At 44.7% G+C, this 20,208-nt stretch overlaps 1 protein-coding gene across 5 annotated transcripts in view; it reads right to left on the bottom strand.

Annotated features, from left to right (window-relative positions):
- The window catches only part of DOCK11 (dedicator of cytokinesis 11), a 78,374-nt gene that overhangs the window by 38,857 nt on the left and 19,309 nt on the right, over positions 1-20,208 (bottom strand). For 3 of the 5 annotated variants that reach the window (XM_071758269.1, XM_071758271.1, XM_071758272.1), the window contains exons 6-24: positions 18,467-18,562; positions 17,331-17,465; positions 15,923-16,100; positions 15,331-15,410; positions 13,788-13,871; positions 11,674-11,814; positions 9,823-10,032; positions 9,374-9,496; positions 8,315-8,397; positions 7,044-7,166; positions 6,799-6,875; positions 5,437-5,621; positions 5,281-5,346; positions 5,025-5,117; positions 4,516-4,639; positions 3,679-3,800; positions 3,165-3,251; positions 2,191-2,280; positions 607-725 (exon numbers count right to left, since the gene is read on the bottom strand). In XM_071758269.1, the coding sequence (XP_071614370.1) occupies positions 607-725; positions 2,191-2,280; positions 3,165-3,251; positions 3,679-3,800; positions 4,516-4,639; positions 5,025-5,117; positions 5,281-5,346; positions 5,437-5,621; positions 6,799-6,875; positions 7,044-7,166; positions 8,315-8,397; positions 9,374-9,496; positions 9,823-10,032; positions 11,674-11,814; positions 13,788-13,871; positions 15,331-15,410; positions 15,923-16,100; positions 17,331-17,465; positions 18,467-18,562 (2,216 nt within the window). The remainder of the gene's footprint in view (positions 1-606; positions 726-2,190; positions 2,281-3,164; positions 3,252-3,678; positions 3,801-4,515; positions 4,640-5,024; positions 5,118-5,280; positions 5,347-5,436; positions 5,622-6,798; positions 6,876-7,043; positions 7,167-8,314; positions 8,398-9,373; positions 9,497-9,822; positions 10,033-11,673; positions 11,815-13,787; positions 13,872-15,330; positions 15,411-15,922; positions 16,101-17,330; positions 17,466-18,466; positions 18,563-20,208) is intronic. The other 2 variants (XM_071758268.1, XM_071758270.1) reach the window with 2 other exon arrangements.

Here is a 20,208-nt window from a genome sequence, read left to right as displayed (position 1 = left end):
GCCTCCAAGCAGCAGAAACGTTCTGGGGGGAGCAGGCGCTGGGTCGGTGCTGCCCTCTTGGGGCTGCAGGCACCGGAGTGAGCATCGAGTGAGCATCACTGCTCAAACCACAGCCCTCTGGTTGTACATTCACAGACAACACGGATGTGGAGGCCACTGCTCCGGGGTAACCAGCACCCTCAGCACCAAGGGATTTTTAGCAGTTCTCCTGACACAGGGGAGTGGTGTGCAGGGATAATACTCTGGGGAAACATCTGCCTGCAGCTGGGATGTCTGAGCACGTTGGAGCCTTTTGACACCCCAATAACTCATGTCCCAGAGCCATCCCCACCAGCAAACCCTTTTTCTTTTGAAAAACAAAAGTAGTAGCTTTAAAATACTGCATTTACCCTTATGCAGCTCCCAGGACAAGGGCCCCACACTGCCCCATGCCACCCAGCAGAAGTCAGCAGCTGGAGTTTCACAGCATGGGAGCAAGCAGCAGGGGACAGGCAATGCCATCATTTAGCACCTTGTACGGGGAAACCACACCCTGCTTTGCACTGTAGTTTGTGGCTTTGCATTTGTAACTGAAAAAAAAAAATGGGTGGTTTACCAGACACTCACATGGTGCAGTTGACAGCTACTTCATCTTCCTGGGTCACATTTGTAAGGACTCTAAATAGTTGTGTAAGAATTACAGGTAGAAACTGAATCATTACTTGGATCTCCATGGCGTGCAAACACTAAAACAAATGTTCAAAACACAGACAACTTTTAGTTCAACATTTTGCAGATGTAAAATATTTATAATCCACAGACATTTCTGTGGCAATAGGACAGGCAAATGCTTCAGGGTTGTGCCAGAGGACAGAACTTGGACTCATGGCAGTGTTTACTGCCTTCCTTCCAGCTGACAGATGGCAGCTGGATGCCTTCAGGGAGCTACATAAATCAACTCATGGCAGTATTAGTCCTCCTATCAGATGTTTCCAGGCAGATATGACTTAACTAGAGGTCATGTGCTATGATTGGACCACAATAATTCAGAATTTAAGGCTGAAGTTATGTTCCTGACTCTTCTCATTATTACTTGCTGCAGTTTTTTTGAAGTGACCACGTTCCATTTTCAACAAGTGCCTTTGGAGCATGGAAAACTGATGGCATAGGTTGCTATTGGAAATGGGATTTAAATGACTTGGTGAAGGTCAAGATCATTTGGTGTATACAGCCTCCCATCCACCTCAAAGAATCTCTTTTGCCTGAATCTCACAACACAACTCTAGGAAAGACAGTGCACTTCATTTTCAGTTTTCAAACCTCCAAACCTAATGAAAGCTTCTCAAATCCGCAAATTAACTTACAGTACTGAAATTATTAAGGTATTGCTGGTAAGAAGCCCTTACTTGTGTTTGGCATGTAAATATTGCCCTGTCTGCAGGTCACAGCAAGGTCACTGTGGCTGGGCAGGACTGGGACCTACCCAGCCCCTTGACAAAATGCTCACAACTAAGAACTCTTCTTTTAGTGCTTGGCTTCAAAACCTACCATTATTTCAAATTATTGAAGTATGCATAAGTCATCTGAAATATGTCCAGTAACTTTGTGATGATAAAACCCCCCAGTGGAAGCTGTTGCTATGGCAGTACTCTCAAAAACAGGTGGTATGGAAGGAAACACGGACAGCAAACAGCCAAGAAACATATTCCCTGCAGAAGCCTTTGCTGGAGCTGCTCTGAGACCCTTACTCATGCTGCAGTGCTTGCCAAAAAACTGGGTGTGTGTCAGAGGGCATCTGCAGCCAAATTCAACTCAAATTCAGCTGACTGAAAATCTCGCAGATCTTTTTCAGCCTGAAAAAAAACTCCTGTTTTGAATGGATAATCCTGAAAACAAGGAGTTATGCTACAGTTTAAAAGGTCTGAATCAGATCTAGGGCAGTGGGGGAGGAGTGTGGGAGCCCACCAGGAGGAGGATTTTTCATGAGCATGGCTGGGAGATACTGAGTACTTGCTTTAACTGCTATGAAAAGCAGCTGGAAGCAGCACACAGTTGTGTCAGTATGCAAAAGTAAGGATACTGCAAAAGTAAGGATACTGCACAATACACTGGTCCCAGCACTGCAGCAAATGTGTGTTCCTACAGGGCAGGGCTCTGGGTATTTACTGATGGTCTGTAAAAACACAAAGCCCACTGGCAAGCACTGTTCACCTTTATGTATTTAACCAGCTCTCCTGGGACATCCTTGGCTCCTGCCTGAACCAGCTGGCAGTACTGGAAGAATTTGTGCAAGTGCATGTCCTGGAAGAGAAGAAAAACAAGTTCAATGCAGCAGCCTCAATATTAGTCAGCTCCTACTCTGCAGCTTACACCCAAAAATCTGCTGGCATACCTGCTGCAGAGCCCCACGTCCCTAGCAAGCACCATGTCACTACCAGTGGCACTCTTGACATCTCCCAGGACTACAGTACTGCTCCCTGCTTTCTCAAACTTACCCTGCCATCCCCTGCACTCAACCAATCTCAAGATCAAGCACAAAATGGTCAGCACTGTTAAAATTCTCCTGTGGCTGCATTACCCTGAGGCAAAAACCCTGTCCAACACTGGGCTGGAGAAGCAGGAGCTCTCCTTTCCCAGCTGTGACTCTGCGAGACCACCTCAGCATCCACCTCATCAACCTCCCACTGTCTGAGCCAGACCCTCCTTCCCAGTCCTCATCCTCCCCCTCCAAGGTTAGGTTTAATTATTGAGTTATTTAACCCTGAAAAGCAACTGGGAATGTAATTCAGTGGGGAATGGAACTATTGCACTCCTCCCAGTGCTAAACAGAACTTTCTAAACCTAATAAACAGTCTAATATTTGAAGAAAACTCCCACTTCCACCAGTTCTCTCTTTTGCAACACAAGCAGCTCATTTACTTAAACTTCTCCTTGGTCCTTTCCATTAGAGAGCAATTGGCCAAGAAAACAGCCTCTCCTCAGGCTCATTCACTCACACATCTCTCTCATCAAATCCAGACAAAGGAACAGAGGCCTGCAAGTAATCCCAGAAGTACCTCAGAGCTGCTCTGCAAACACAGGCACCTCTTTCCCACAGCACCTACAGCACAGCAGCTGTAGAGACACAGCAATTGCTTCCTCTGCACTTGTGTTGAAAGTCTTTAGGACTGAGGTGCTCAACTTACCTGGGTGTAAACAGTCGAGTCCAAATGGATTCTGATTTTAAACAATGGCTTTGCTCCATCCACCCACTTTGCATCCACGCTGGGCTGCTGTGAACAGACAGCATTCAAGAAATTTCAAGAACTGGGTTTCAGACTGCAGTGAGAGTTTGGCTTTGGCATCTGGTCAGAAGGTATGGGCTGGAGTGGAAGGACAGACTCAACCCCAGCATAAACACCTTTGACCTAACTGCAGACCCATGCAGAGAACATGCACAGAGAGCACATTCCCATTCTCCTGCTCTGCACCATGTGGAATGGCCCAGTCCAGCCTGCCACATATTCCCTACAACCTATATCATGATAAAAAGTGGAATTAAAAGTGTCTCGACTCCCTTAAGCTTTGGGGGCTGCCCTGCAGTGGGGATCTCTCCAGCTGAGCAGAGCACCAACAGAAGCCCAGAACTTCCAGTGGTCCCAAAAGCCCAGCTTTTCTCTTCCCTTTATGTTTGAGTCCATTTTGATTTGGCTTCCTTACCCTTCGTGCCTCTGTGTCCCCGAGAGCCAGGTAGCCAGGTGGGAGGTTGGATGAAACCAGCAAATGCCGCTCCAGGGTGACAATCCTCCCATCCTTCAGCAACGGGATCCAAGCGTATCCCACTGTGGGGGCAACCAGTGACCAGAGTTAGCAGACACACAGCAATACATGTTTAGCTCAAGCTCCAAAACCAGCCATATCTCACCCAAAGATCACCCAAAGATCAGACTTGAAGTTGTGCAAGCGGCTTCAGTGAGGTCGGGATTGACCATGACAGCCTTGTTAAAATATGTTTCAGCCTTGTTAAAATATCTTTTGCCTCATGACTTAGTGCGCAAACTTCAGGCTCAGCACAACCAAGATCAGGAGTGGGTCTGAGGGGCAGAAATCGAGCGTGAGCCATGGTTTTGCACCATGATGAAGATCCTCAAGCCATCTGAAGCCTGGCTGAACAGAGGGGTTTTCCAACCAGCGGGACCCATCTTACACACACCTCATGTTGGCAGGACCAGCCCCCAAGGCCCTGATCACCTGTCAAGTTTTTGTTGGTGATTTGACTGACAACATCCCTTTCATGCAATTCAAGTCAGGAACACACAGCAATAGCTATCAGATAACAGCAAAAATCTGAACTTTTGTACACACTTAAAACGTTGTGTTTTATTCCAGTTTAGACTTATGAGGTTATTCTCAAAAAAAAAAAAAAAAAAAAAAAAAAAGAAAAAAAAAAGGAAATTCAAGTAGGCTAGTATTTTAATACATTTTTTTTTCATGTCACTACATGTTGTATTTGGGACTCTTGCACTCCAACAGAAATAGCAGAAGCAGTGAACATACCTTGAGTTTCAACGGTGTCCTGTTTTTTCGATGTTGCCTTTGTATTAATTTCACAGCTGACATGATAGAAGGTGAAAAGCAAATGATGCTTTTGATGGAGGTGAATTGGAAGCTCAATTTTAATCTAAAATGATATCATGATAGATAAGACTGTATTTTTAATTGTGGAGTAATATCTTAAGTTCTATTTTAATTCACAAATAACATGCCCTATGCAGTTACACAAAACACATTCTTACCCATCTTAAATACCTCCTGGCTAATGTTTTCATCACATTTGCATATTACTTATTAATGAGGGTGTGTGATTGGAGTGCACAGAGCGTGACAGTAAAGACAGCAGAACACAAACTGGCAGAGTCTCTGGCTTTGCTGAGCACTTCTACTGAGGCAAACAGCTGGTGATTACTTTTACTTCACCCAGCCCAGGAAAAAGAGGTATCCCTAAAAGTCCCTTGGCTTTGTAGCATCCAGGAAAAATCTGCTGTTTCCCACTATTTCATTTTTACCTCATCGTAGAACTCTGGACTCTGGTTGTGATGCAGCACGGCAGCGTAGGCATTTGTGGTCAGGAGATGGCCTCCAGGTTTGCCATATATACACTGGAAACACAAACAAAGAGCTGAATTCAGGGCTGCTGTGACCAAAAGTTAGCCAGCCACATGAAAACAGCAAGCATGGAAACTCTGTGCCTTCCTATTGTCCTGCTCAGCCTGGCCAGCACCAGCCAGAGAGCAAATGGCAGCCCCACTAACAGGTACCCACCTTTAATGGCCTGGCATCAGCTTCATCTGAATCCCTGAACTCCACACAGACAGCAATATTCCTTGCCTGAAATAGGGAGAACATGATGATCAGCAACTGCTACAGGTCAGCAGCATCACCTGACCTGTGGGTCATGCTGGGTCTGCCTGTGCTCACCTTTGCAAACACCTTCTGGTTCTCATACTTCAGATGCAAGGGGTAGACGTAGAGGTGGTTTTTGTAGACTGTGAAGGGGTAACAGTACTTTGCAACTTCTGGCACAAATTCCTCCACTTCAACTGCAATGTCCTCACAGCTCTTTTCAAAAGGCTTTATAGGAATATAGGAAGCTGTGACACAATCTAAAAGACACAGAAAGCTTGGATAAGTGCATATCCCACAAATATGGGAAGTACAGCTTATGTGAAAGGTGTTTCATGGGTCTGAAACTCTGCCATTGCTCTAGAGAATCTTCACATTAGAGGGTTGTGCATGCTGACCAGGCAGCAGGACTTGGCCCAGTGCTGCTGAAACAACAAAGGGAAAATTCTCCCCTTGCCCATGCAGTAACTCTGGTAGCCAAGTGCATTAGCAGTACTGAGACAAGACAGGTGTAAGAGGCACCATGGGGCTTTGCTCTCCTTGCCAGTGAGGACTGCAGAAATGACACTTTTCTCTAGTTTTGGGCAAAGTCAAGGGGTCTTGTGACTGACCCATGCCTGGGCAGGAACAGATGCACTGCCCAGGCTTGTACCTTGAGACTTCCAGGAATTCCACTGAAGTGCTGTTTTATAAATCATGACAATGTCACCTCACTGAAGCAAACATGCTGCTGAGATGATGACTTAAGGCTGATATCTCAGCCTAGTTCATCAGTCCTACTGCATCAGCCCTTTTCCACTCTCTGCTTCACAAAGAGTTCTGATGGTTACCCTGCCTCCAAATACCAGAGCACAAGCTCCACCTAATTCAGTGGGACTCACATGTACCATGAGGGAGACTGCATTTCAGGTGATGGCCTTTCAAAGAAAAAAAAAAGAATTTCATCTCCTGGAGAAGCCTTTTGGACAGAACTAGACTACAGAACATGAGCTACCAAAGGCTCATGGAGTGACACTGAACACATCACAAGCCCTTTCCTTGCATCAGTTACTTTGCATTCAAAGAGAGGAACCACACTGACCATGGTTTTGAAGCCCTCTGGTGTTATGGATCAAAAGTGTTATACAAGATTGATGTACTAATAATGGTAAAGGAAGGCAAATGGTAAGGAAGGTAGGGTAAAGGCTTCCTTTAGATTTAGAATGTGACAGCCAAACTGCAAAGGAGTTGTACCCATTAGGTAGACCTCTGCACTTAGATGACATCCCCCCACCAAATCTATCAGAATGACTCACAAGTCAGTGGATGTGCTGAATTACTAAGTTCTTATTGTAGAACCAAAATACTCTTGTTAATGAAACAGAAAAATTCCTCATAGACGAATTAAATCCTAAGGCTAGAACCATAAGGATTTATTTTAAGATCCAAGATCCTTACTTGTGAAGTCTAGTGGAATGTCTTTGATGACAATATTCAACTGGGCTGGAATGACCTGTAGTTTTGTCTTCTCTGGTCTGCATTAGGGAGAAAAGAACAAAGTATGAACGCTAAAAGCTCCACTGCTGAGCACATCAGCAGGGCTTTTTGTTACCCTCTGAGTATTTTAGAAATTGTTAACTCATGCTTATGCTTAACTGTTTAAAAATGTATATTAAAAAGCTTGCTCAGCCTCTTCCACTTACTTCTTATACTCTGCTAAAAGCTTCAGCATATCTTCATTTGAGAGTTTGCTGCTGTCTTGCTTGTACAGAGGTGAGAATTTCCCTTCAGCATCAAGAGTGCCCTGGGAGTCTTTGAAAACTGGTCTGCAGAAAAGAAGAGACACAATTCTTAAATATTGGCAAATAGCCTTTGACAAGTCAGGCAGAAGGGAATTTTACCAGGCAAGAGGTTCCCTGGCCTGTGACTTGCTCACATCCTGACATGATGCTCAGACCCCAGACTGCAATCCCCTGTGTCACATAAAAATGGATGGGACATCACCTTTCTACCTTCTCACCAGCCAGGAGAGAAGTACACAACCAGCCCAGCTCCAAGCCTGGTCCACAATCACAAATGCCCTTCAATTCCCTCCCAGTAACACCAACTGGTGAAGTATCTCCCTAGTTGCACATGGGGTTAGAGCATGGAAATCTTCCTAAAAAATGAGTGAGCACTGAAGACCAGTCTCGGGACATGTATCAGCTTCCTCCTGAACCCAGAGCAAGAGACTGGATTCTGTCCTGGATGAATACTGGCATCTTTGTCCTTGAATATAAAGGCTGCAGGTGTGTGTGCACATGAACAACACTAAAGCATCCATACTCCCTTTCTGGGCAAATGCATTGCTCTGAAACCCACAATGAAACTGTTTCAGGGTTGTAGAGCCCCCCACAGAATTTAGCAATAGGAGGCAGGGGCAGAGAAATAAACCTCTGATGTGAGGTTTAAGAGAGTTAGCACTGATGTACTTTAGCAGTCCCAGTAAATGAACAGCAAGGGAATGGGATCACTATCTCCATTCCCAAGAATTGTATCTGCAATATCTTCATTTCCAAGAACAGAAATTAAAGCAGTCCAAAACAGGAGACAAACCCTAGATGATTGACACCACCAAGCCAGGAGGACCCATCCTGTCCCTGGCAATGGATGGTGCCAGGAGGGAATTTCTGCCCCAGTTTCTGGACTAGCATGGGACAGTAAAAGAAATTTTCTGCCCTGAGAGCAGTAGCTACAGGTCAGCAGGAAGGTTACTGCCTTCCCAGCACTGTTTACATTTTAATATTTTGTTTCTAAATCTAGATAGAGCATTTCAGACCAATCCCCATTCTGCCTTGGGAATTAGGGACAGATTCTGCCCTCAGCTACTTCACTGACTTCAGTCACTTGGCCTTTTGCCTGTTTGCTCAGAGCCCATCCTGGGTAAGTCACAGCAGATCCCAGCATGGCCAAAGCCCAGTCTGAGGGGACCAACCTGGCAGCCCAGCCAAAGGGCATTCTGTACTGTCCCAGACGGCTGCACACCTGCTTGGCCACCTTATGGACCTTCTGGGCAGCCTGCAAAACACAAGAGAAGTTACTGTGTGCCACAGCTTCCATGCTGCCCTGGAAAAGGAGTAAAGAAGGAGAGCTGCAAATCTCTGGGGAGAAGAAAGTTTGTACTCCCCAAGGCACAGCTCCCCAGGGACACAGCAGCCACCAAACTAAGCAGCTGGGAGACATCCCTGTCACCTCACACCACACACATTTATTACTTTTGTGCCACTTCACACCACCATGCACATTTACCAGTTTTGCAAAGCAATAGCAAAGATGTTGTAGGCTCAGTCACTCTAAAACTCTTGATTCTGCATTAAGCTGTATGGATATTAATATCTTGTTTAACAAAGGGTGTTAGTTTCTTTTCCAAAACTGATTGTAATTGGCTTATCCTGTACAAGTTTACAAAGTGTGCCAAGGGAATCACATAGCAGGTGTTCCATACATTGATTTTCCAGGGACTGGCTGCAGCAAGGCAGCATCAGCTCCTCTGGGATGCAGAGACTGATGCTGCCAGCACCAGGGCTGCTCCCTGACTGCCCTTTCCATAAGCTCCCCCATATAATACTCTGCATGGGGCAAGATAGAGACAGGGTGAGCGTAATAAAAAGTGACACCTGTGTTCTGCTGCTACTAAAACATCACTGTTCCCAGTGGGAGCAAACTAGGACCAGCCCAAGATGCTGCGTGCAGCACTAAGTATCCCACTTTCTTGCTTCCAGTCCAGGCTTTGCCTTGTTGAAGTGGAACAGGAGAAGGTCACCCTGCCCCTAAAAATCCACTACCTCCCTTTCCAGGGGAAGGAACCAACTCTCCCAGGACAGCCCAGTTGAAGCCAGTCTGGGAACAGTGCAAGTAACAAAATGATTGAAGAAACAGTATTTGCCAGGAAGAAGCTAAAGAGCATCAGTATTAACCCATGTTTCAGACCACACTACTTCCTGCAGCAGCAGGCAGTGTCCTTAGCAGATACTCCCATGGCCCCATCCAGTACCTTCCCAGGGTCTGAGCTTTTGATGTATGGCTCAGCACAGTGAGTAATGCTGCCCTGCAGCACTTTCTCCACACGGGCAACAAGGAAGATCTCCACATGTGGGTTGGTCACGGAGAAGACCCCCTGCAATAGACAGATGGCAGGCTGTCAGAGAACAGGATACCCTACCTGGGTTTGGCCACAGTCATCTTGCTCTCCCTCCCCACAGCCCACACAGCCCCTGCTCTGGTTGCTGCTGTGGATGGGAAATGGGGGCTCACAAGCCCTGAGCACGGTCAAGTCTTGAAAAACTCTACTTGGATTTTAGCCTACTGCTGCCAGGGAGCCCAAAGTGGCAACTGGCTTGAGATGCTGACCAAAACCAAAACCCCATAGCTCTGGGGGTCCCAACACACTGAATGGCCACAGCCTTGGCAAATGTACAGAATGAAAAAAAGTCAGATCTTCACCCGTTTTATGTAGCGCAGGCAAGACTCTGGGACCCCATGCACAAGGCTCTCTCCTGGTGAGCATCCCCTGGTGGCCTCTGCTCCAGAGGCAGAGTTATCCAGCAGCATCTCACGGACAGAAGGAGGGTTCAAGTCCACGTGGAAGTCAGCTGAGATCTTGCAATTATTTTTCAGGTCAAATAATGCCAAGCTTAGGAAAAAAGGCTCAACCTGGAAATTTGATTGAATGTATGTGTCAAAAAAAATTCATGGTACAGGCTCAAGAGTATCAATATCTATTGCCATGCCCACTCAGTTTTCCAGCTGCATCTCTTTGCCCTTTTACTTTTGTACTCCAGCATTTTAAAGAATTCTTACAGACAATCCATGCATATTTGCTTTATAATATATAAAACCATTTTTTCCTGCATCTCCTTGCATTTTGATTGAGTCAATTTTAACAAAGCTACTTTAAAACCATTAATGGTTTTAAAGAATTAAATTCATAGGGATCTCATAGGATAAATGGTAAACTATGAAGTCAGGAAGAAAAGATGACCCTAATCCATCAGTTAGAGCTGCTTATCCTTAGCAATAAAAAAATCTGCTTAAGAATGTTCATGTTCACTTGCTAAAGACGACACCACTTATTGTCCAAAATCAATCAGCTCTGCAAGACACTCAAAATGTTCTTCAGCTGCTACAGGTCAGGCAAGACAGAAGTTGGCCCTCCCATTCAGGAGAGTTCAGATACAAGGTTAATTCTGCTGAGGAACTGCATGGAATCTGCAAGTTTGTTTGTAGATATTGTCCCTGACAGTACAAGGTAACAATTCCATGTATTTTTACTTCAAAAACCTTGGCAGGCATGTGTCCCTGTAAAGATAAAAGTGAAGGCCTGAAAATAAGACTGTAGTGTGTCCAGGACATTACAGCATAACTTGGAGGCATCAACATTAAAAATGTGCTTATTAGGTCTGACTCCAGGCCTGAATAAAGTAACAAAAATCTTTGCTATAAGCCACACATTCATCTGCTGGAAGTTACCAAGAAGAGCGAGCATGATGTACTAGCTGTGAGCTGCCAATATGAAGTCACACAAAAAAAGCCTTTGCATTTCTAAGAAGCATCAGAGAAGTTACTATCAGCAGAGATGAGGCAGTGCCAGAGCTGCTGCCTCCCATGCTGCTGCTCTGGCACCCTCACATCAAGGGGTAACTCCAGCCAGAGCAAATGCAGGACATGACAATAATATTGTGCTTTGGGAGGAAAGACTGCAGCAGTCTGCAGCCTGGCAAAACAAAGGCTGAGGAGAGAAGTAATAGCTGTCTACAGACATCAGGGCCTCAGAAAGCACAGGCAAGAGATTTTTAGGCTAAAGCACAACTTTGGCACAGTAACAAATGCATATAATAGAGTGGCTGGGAATACAGTTAGGCTGGGAGTCAGAAGGAGGTTTCAGAAGAGGGAAATCCCTTGCCATTAGGGGAAATGAAATGAAATAAAATACAGCAGTGAGGGGTTTGGAGATGGAGTTTAGTCATTTACCTACAAGACTTTAACAGGAACCCAGAAAATGGCAGACACATGCTTCCTATTCCCTATGCCTCTGAACTGCTGGTCTCCCAGCAGTCCCAGTTTCTGTCAGGTTAAGTCATGTCAGGACAGAACCTGTCCCCAGACAGTTTTGGGACACCAAAATACCAAGGTGTATAAATCCTGCCATGACCCTGGGCCAGCAGCCACCACTTGCCCAGCTCCTGTTGAAGCTCATGGCAAAATAGGATGTTTTCATCCAACCAGATTAATCTACTGAGCATTCTTCTGGCCGAGGGGAAGCAAGCAGACAAAGCAGGATGTGCCAATCCTTACATTAGTGGGTCCTCCTTCCGACCTGTCACTGAGCTGAGCCAGAAGGTTGAGGGAGAAGTCCTGGCAGCACACCAAGAAGCGCCTGCTGCACTTTTCCTCAAATGGCTTCACCTCTGGCTCAATCCCCGAGAAGTCCAGCCTCTAGACAGCACACAAACAAACAAATCTGGTCTCATTAAAAAAGAAAAGTAACCCCTGAATAACATCAAAGGATCACATTAAAAAAAAAAAATTAAGATAGTATTGGTTGTAAGTGTTACAGAAGGTATAATACATTCACAAATGAGTGCTATTTGGTGATGTTACACAAATGTATTCAAGACATGAGTTCATAGGGATGTGTCAATTTTTAGCAATCTACTTCGTAGAGCACAGAAAACTAAACCTCAGTGTGATTTCAGTTCCTTCCTGCTTTGCTGTAACCCTGGGGATCTTCCCAAACACCATTTAGAGCTTGGGGAAGAAAGTGGAACATAAGCCGTCGTTACACTCAGAAAAGGCTCTTCCATTTTGAAGATTTGACTAGTTTAAGAGATGGTCTCTGTGCCTGAAACAGAGAGAGGCACATGCTGTTGGGATTGTGAACAACATCTCACAGTGGAAGGCAGTTGCAGATGCACAGCTACAACGGGCATGGTCAGAAACAACACAGAATGTCTGCAAAGCTGGCTGGGAAATCCAAACAATCCAGATGATAATTGCATCCTTCCTAACCCAGAACACCCATGTGTGGTCTGTGCCTCAACATCCACCCTTCTTGGAGAGCAGAGATGTATGTAACCAAAACACCCCCAGGCAGATATGGACCTTCAGCCTTCATCATAGCCATGGTACAGGGCACTGGGCACACAGAGCTACCAAACACCTCTAAATACCAACACGTATTTGTGCAATCATGTGGCACAGCCTAAAAATCTTCCCCTGGGTGGAAACTCACGTGCCAAACTTAGGGCACTGATTTCTGCTGATCAAGTAACTTCAGCAAAATAGGCTGCAACTGTTAATCTGATTCTGGGAAACTCTTCCCATTGTCTCCCCTATTTCCTTTCAATGAGGACAGTACATGAGAGGCAGGTGCTCCTGCTCCCATTTTCCTTAGCACCAGAATACAAGCATGCACTGGGACAGTGATTTGGAATGCCCCATGTTATAGCAAATCTGATTGACCCACAGCAGAATTATGAGCCCTGGGTAGAGAGGCAGTGAATTCAACTTAACCATTTGATAAGGTAGGAATGATAACTTAGATGCCTCACATTTATTATCTAAATAGAAAGCTTCTCAAAGCTTCTCTTAAAAAAACCAAACCAAACCAACCTCCTGGAGGGTTATCTTCTTCCTTTTAAAGACCTTAAAAAGTGTCAAGAGAAAGGCTCACTTTGTACAACTGAATCTTTTAAAGACTGATTGTATTTCTTTGTTCTTCTTCACCTGTGTGAAGAAGTCAAAGCATGCCAGGAAAACCATAAACTATGAAATAACTTGGAACAACTAAAATTGTGTTAGCAAATGCAGCTCATTGCACTGAAATCCCATGCCTGCACCCTGGCAGAGAGCTCAGCAAAGAAGTCAAAGCAGAGAAGAAAACAAGCCAAGAGTCAATGAACCCCTACACCAGTGGATGAGAACAGCCTGGGACGTTTTTCCTGTACATCCCCTATATGTGAAAACTTCCTGAAGACTGAGACTCTCCCTGTAAACCCCTGCCACATCTATCACTGTTCCCTGCTCCAGACATGCTGAGCCCATGCAGCATTATGGGTTTCCTTGCAATACCACTTCTACTGCCTCTGCAACCATGGGAAACCTCCAGGGGCCCAGATGATGGGTTTGAAATCCAACAACATCAAGATGCATCACACAAAAGCCAGCAAAGCTGGATGAAGGCCATCTGTGGGGCTGCTGTCAGTCTTCCCTTAGTTTAAGGTGTTACCTAAGCTGTGACATCTTGTTCAGCTCCCACTGACAGGGCCATGGGCTGCACATTTCTGTTCTCCAGGCCACCAAAAAATTCTCCATCCTGTCTGGAGGAGAATGCTGTGCCCATGGCAAGGGAACAGGGAAGACACGGCACAGATAATAAACCTCACATTTGCAAACATAGTGATATTTACCTGGACTTCTGGGTCAAAAGAAAAGAGGTTTTGTCTTCCATCATTTCTGCTTAGTTTGTTCAGCTGATCTGTTTCTCTTCCGTACTAGGATAAAGGAAAGCACTGCAATTACTGCCTGCCCATGCAGAGGCAAATACTATTTGGAAAGAGAGGAAATAATCTTTTTGGTTTTGCTTTGTGACAGGTGAGCTGTTGCAAGGCTCCTCTGCTGTTGTGGCTCTGTGTGCTGGTTTTGGCTGGGGCAGAGTTTCCTCATAGTAGCTGGTATTGTCTATGCTTTGGGTTTCATTTGGAAACAGCACTGATAAACCAGGGATATTTTCATTTCTGCTGAGCAGTGCTTACACAGCATCAAGGACCTTTCTGCTTCGTACAGCACCTCACCAGCAAGCAGGCTGGGGGTGCAGAAGAAGTCAGGAGGGGACACAGCTGGGACAGCTGACCCCAGCTGACCAAAGGGATATTCCACACCATGAGATGTCATGCTTAGCAACAAAAATAGGGGAAAGACTGTCAGGGGCACTACTGCTCACCACAATTGTTTTCATTTGCCATCACTTGTTTGGGTTTTATTTCTTTCTCTTGAGAATCATAGGCTCATTTAGGTCAGAAAAGACCTTTAAGATCATCAAGTCTAACTGTCAGGTTCACCACTAATCCACATCTCTAAGCACCACACCTACATGTCTTTAAAACACTTCCAGGGATAGTGATTGAACCAGTTCCCTGGGCGGGCTGTTCCAGAGCCTGGTAACCCCCTCAGTGAATAATTTGTTCCTAATATCCAACCTCAAATTAAATTTAGGAGACTTAGGGAAGAATTTTGTAGGAGTAAATCTGTCCCACAAAAGCAAATCTCTGTAAACAGATCACCTCTAAATTACACCACCAGCCTAATGATGCAATATGCTTAGATGATGCTCCTGTGTTACCAGTGAGCTTTTGCTCTCATGAGACAGGGCAGATACATTTGATAAGTTGTCGTTCCCATTTTTATTACAATTTATTATTATTACTGTTAATATTTTATTTCAGTTAATACACTGTTCTTATCTCAACCCACTAGTTTTCTCACTTTACCCCTTCCAATTCTCTGCCCTCCACCCACTGTGGGGAAGTCAGTAGCTGTGTGGTGCTTACTTGTCAGATGAGGTTAAACTATGACATTCTGCCAAATGAGAAAGCAGACAGAAGCAGGCAGCCACACTCTGGATCATACAGGAGGCAGCTGCCATTTAACTGGCCAACTGTTCTCCCAGCCAGGACAGTCACCCTTGCTGAGCAGGGCTGAGCAGTACTGACCCCAATGTCCCTTCGTTTGCTCTGGTTCTTCCTTAGGGATCCCACACTTGGAAAGGAGCAAGCAGCCTCAGACCATGCAGCTCCATCCATGACACAAGCAGATAACAGGGACCCCACCATCATTTGCAGCATCCTGGCCAGCTCCCCCAGAGCTGAAGACACAGAGTGTGGAAAACTCCTTTTATAGAGATGGTGGAGAGAACTAGCTATGGGCTGGGAGTGACCTCTGCAAACATGGTACCTTCATCAGTTCTGGATGCATGCTTCTCTCTAGGCTCTCCAGGATATTCTCTGATTTTCCCTGCGTGCTTGATTCATCATCTGCAGGGACACAAAAAACAGATGTTCAAAACAACTGCAAAAACACCACTGTGCCAGAAAGCCTCCTGCAATATTTGCTTACAATAGCAGAGTTTATGGAGATTTTTCCACACTTTGGGAGTAATATTTTTCCATATATTACTAGTACCAGAGTGTACTGTTACAGCCTGCTAGGTTTTTCCAAAGGAGAACTTCAGCATAGAGCCAATTTTCCAGGAGTCTTGAAATTTTTCCATGGGGATGGCTCATGTTTCCCTCCACTTTTATTCCTCAGACCATTGTCAACATAATACTCAGCCCTTTTGCATGATATCATATGTCAGCCACAATTCTTGATATTAATCCAGAGAGAAAAGTATATACATATGTGTGTATGCATATATATACACACACATATAAAGTGTATATGAGTGTGTATGTGTATATATATATATATATATATAGTCACATCAGGCACATTGCTTGCATCCTGCTGGAGAAGGGAGAAGGTAGATGTTTATTTATGAACTGACCTTGCACAGATTCCACAGTATCTTTCTTTTCTTGCACCAAACTCTCAGTGTTGCTCTGTATGATCTTTCTCAGAGTTACCAGCCACTCTTCCATCTCTTGCTCTGTTTCAGCTGCCAGATAGTGACTGTACTTGTCTATTGTCTTGAGTTCAAACGCATAACGGCGCATTTTAGGACACTGAACCAAAGAGAAAGAGCAAGATTTCCATTACATTTTCCTCAGTGACTCAGCACAGTATCTGCCGTGGGGGTCCTGAACTGAAATAACATGACAGGGAAAAAAATCACCTAACAAGTCAAGCCTCCCCCCTGACACAGCATCTCTCCTGCAGTAACCACTGTGCCCAAGCAGCACACAGCTCCACAGCTGCCAGCTACTCTGAGGGTGTAAGAACCCCATACTGAGTCACAGCCACTGCACTGAGGAACAGAAACAACCTCCTTACATCAGTGTACCTTTGAGATTTACCCAGAGAAACCAGGAACTGCATTTCTCTGACACCATAAGTAATGCTGCACTCCAGGACACTTAGAGGCATCTAAGTGCTACCTTAAAAGCAAATGGTTCAATGGAATTTTCCTGAGTTCTGCTGGCTTTAGACAACACTTTCCAATGAGAAGCCAAGGCAAATCTGGTGAAACTTGGGAAGTAGAATCTGTGCATCACCAAGGCATGCACACTACTGCTTTTATAGTGTTCAGAAAGATAAATGGAAGCCCCCAGCTCTGACTCAGCCATGCTGAAGCAAATCCCCAGAGTAACTCGAGCTGCACTTGTACCAGTTCCACCACACTTGGTGCTGGAAGCTTCTGCAGAGACAGCAACAGCAGAAGGCCCAGCAGCAATCCCCTGCTCTGCTTCACTCTTGGCATAACAAAGCAAACCCAGGTTTAAGCCCTGGACAAATACCCGTTCCTAAAACATTATAAGCCCTTTTCAGGTCATTAGCCCCAAAGGGCTGTATGTTTGAATGGACATCTTGGGAAGTAACTTAAGAAACAAATAGCTGCTGTGAGCAGCAAACAGAGGAGGAAGGTGTCCAAGACTAAGTCACACCAATTACTTACTGGATTGATTGTTTGGGATGTTTTGGAAGGCATCTGACCTACGAAAACCAGATAAAAGAGATGGACAGTGCAGGGATACAGCAGATGAGGTAATGATGAAATGCTTCCACGTTACTCTGATAGCAGTTCTTCCACTTGCTGTCTTCCTGGCCCAAAGTATGGCACTCACAAAACTCCTTGCCTGCCTTTTAATCAGATTGGCAGACAGGGCAAACCAGCTCTGGGTTGGTTTGTAAACTCATGCCTTTACTCCTTGATGACACAGACCTTGGTAGAGTGTATCTGTCTTGGATCTAGCAATGTGTAAGCTCAAGCATGGCCATGCAGGAAGCACACCTACCTGAACAACATCATTGCAGGCATCCAAGAAAATACAGCCTTTGGATTCTTTTGAAATTTTCTCATCTTTGTAGGAATTAAGAATATAGGAGCCATCTGTGAGTTGTGACAGGTAGAAATACCTCCTCTTGAATACCTGCAAAAGAACAAAGTCTTGCTAGCACAAGCATTCAGGCTGCTGCAGATCACAAACCAGTCTCAGTTTCAGTATCTGCTCTCCTGCTATTAAGAAAATACCCTAAGAAGAAACACAGTTGATCCTGGTGTTGCACATTCACCCCTTTGAGTATGACTTGTTTTTGTAAAGAGATATTTTGTCAACTTCTTTAATTTTAATGTCCTTGTTATTACAGGTTTGCCCACCTAAAACAAAGCCCCACGCTTCCAGCTGTCTCTCAGCTGGCTCCAGATTCATTTATCTCAAAGTTACACTGCACAGTAAATTTAGATCAGCACACTGCTTGAAGATTCCTAGAGCAGGTATTTCCAGAGCCTTTGTGATAAAGTCCTCAGTCAGAATTACAAAGCAATTCTTCACAAGAATTTGGATCAGACATGTGAAAACTCCTAGCACTCCCTAATATTCTTTCTGTGCTGTGACAGGGCAGCTGTGTGGTGGAACAACAGACAGGCTTACTACCCCAGCAAAAACCTGGAGTGGAGATATTAAAAACCTCCCAGTTCCAAACCTAAGCAATGTCATGCTGGATTATGCACGGCAGAGAATAGGAGGCGATGCAGCTGTTGCTTCTGGGTCAGCATTGCTCCATCTCCTCAGTGATATCACCCCTCCTTTTAGAACAAAGACTTGTAATTTCAGTTCAGAGCTGGCACCCATACATATTTCCTAGCAGCAAGGAAACTATCAATTCAGAAAATCTTCTTTGCAGGGCAGCTGTTTCAGTTATTTAAATCCCTTTCCTGTTCTGGGCCCCAGCTGCTTATTCAGAAAACAATTTTTAATAGATTAGGTTTAATATAGGTTTAACAGAACACAGCCTTTTTTGTTCATCTCTCCTGTCATGATTTGAAGTGCATTAGTCTTACATTTGAAGGTGGAAAGGGTCAACAGCTGTTACCAGGCTGGGTTTTCCAGTCCACTTTGGGATACTCTACAGAATGCTGGATTAAACTCACCTTCATAGTAACAGTGATTGTGCTATTCACGTTTGCTTTGTGCAGCCAGCCTTGCTTTATCACACCACCCTTCTGGGAGCACAGAGATGAGGAATCCTGTAAGACAGCAAAAGATCAGAAAAAGAGGATCATATGGAATGGCTTGGGCTGGAAGGGACCTTAAAGATCAGCCAGTTCCAACCCCCCTGCCATGGGCAGGGACACCTCCCACTAGATCAGGTTGCTCAAGACCCCATCCTTCAACACTTCAACACTTTAGAGGCATCTAAAACTTCCCTAGGCAACCTGTTCAGTGTCTCACCACCCTCATAGTAAAGAATTTCCTCCTAATATCTAATATAAATATCCACTCTTCAAGTTTTAAACCATAGCCCCTCGTCCTCTCAGATCACTCAGATCCAGTGAACAGCCTCTCATGCAAAATTCCTCTTAGACACAAAGGATATGTCCCCACAGGAATACCATACAGTTTTAACTACAGCAATACAGTAACAGCTGGAATGTATGTGTAACATGTACAGTTACATGTACAGTGTAATCACAAAAAACTTCAGTGTTTTCTGTTTCCAAGACAGAGGCACAAGAGGCTCGTTTGGGTGACCTTTAAACAAGACAGATTACATCCACACAGACAGAGCTGCACATTTTGCAATGATGAAATGCATGTTAGTTCTTGGGCAGTATTTCAAAAACCTGAGGAAGAAGGAAATGTTCCAACTGGTCTATTCAGAAAGTTGCAAAATGCAGAAACCCACACTTACTTTGTCATTTCCTTTTGTAGAAATCCACTCCCCATTTTAAATTTAGGCAAAACCCACCAAATGCCAATAGCTGAAGTGTAACTGAGTGGTTTCATATTTGTTAAAGCAAAAATTTTCAAGTGACTCAATCAGGCTGTTCTTGGCATCCCAGCTGGGATTTCCATCTTTGTCCCTGTCCTGTGGTTCCAGAAAGGGAGAATACTCCTCTATCCCCACTTATCTGTGACCTCCACGGGGGAGGGAGAGAAATGAGATCCCAGACTGGTGAAAAAACCTCACCCTGGGATTTCCAGTGACTCAGCAGTGGAAGCAGACCTGCACTGTCTGCAGATGAGCTATAAAGGGACTGGTTTTTATCATCTCCTGCATCCCAAATAGCAGCCTTTCACCCTTTTCCTGTCAAACTTACAATGACAAAATAAATTGTCTAGTGCTTTATCTCTATCTATCTAGTGCTCAGTTAAAACAACCCATGATTTCTCCCTTATAATGGTTCACTTTTTTCCCATCAAGAGATTTCTTATACCTGAATTTCCATTACATAATCCAAACATAAAAGATCCATCAGGAAGCTGTAACTGAATCCTTTAGATATGGCTATGTCAAAATAGACAAATGCCAAAACACTTGGAACAGCCTTCCACAACCAACCTCAGTAACTTCACTTGTTTGAGTATTTGGCACACTGACCTGAAGAATAAAGGTCTCCATAGAATTCTGATAGCATATTTTTGTTCTTTTGCCTTTTTCAGGGGCATGGTGGTAACATATTGCACAGTTCAGTCTCCAGACCAAATTAGTTGGTATTAAAGATGTAGCAGCTCAAGTTATGGTGCATGAAGCAGGCCCTTCAAAGTTTTGGCTCTGCAAGAAAGAAGCTTCCCTTTTCCACTGTAAGTTCCTCAGCAGCAGCATCCTGGTGCCATGTGGATTTTAAACAGCTGTGCTAAATTCTTCCCACTGTAAGCTAAAGCTTTTTAA

The sequence above is a fragment of the Heliangelus exortis genome, chromosome 14 (genome assembly GCF_036169615.1).
Source record: "Heliangelus exortis chromosome 14, bHelExo1.hap1, whole genome shotgun sequence".
NCBI lineage: Eukaryota > Metazoa > Chordata > Aves > Apodiformes > Trochilidae > Heliangelus > Heliangelus exortis.
This window is presented reverse-complemented; position numbering and strand designations above follow the sequence as displayed.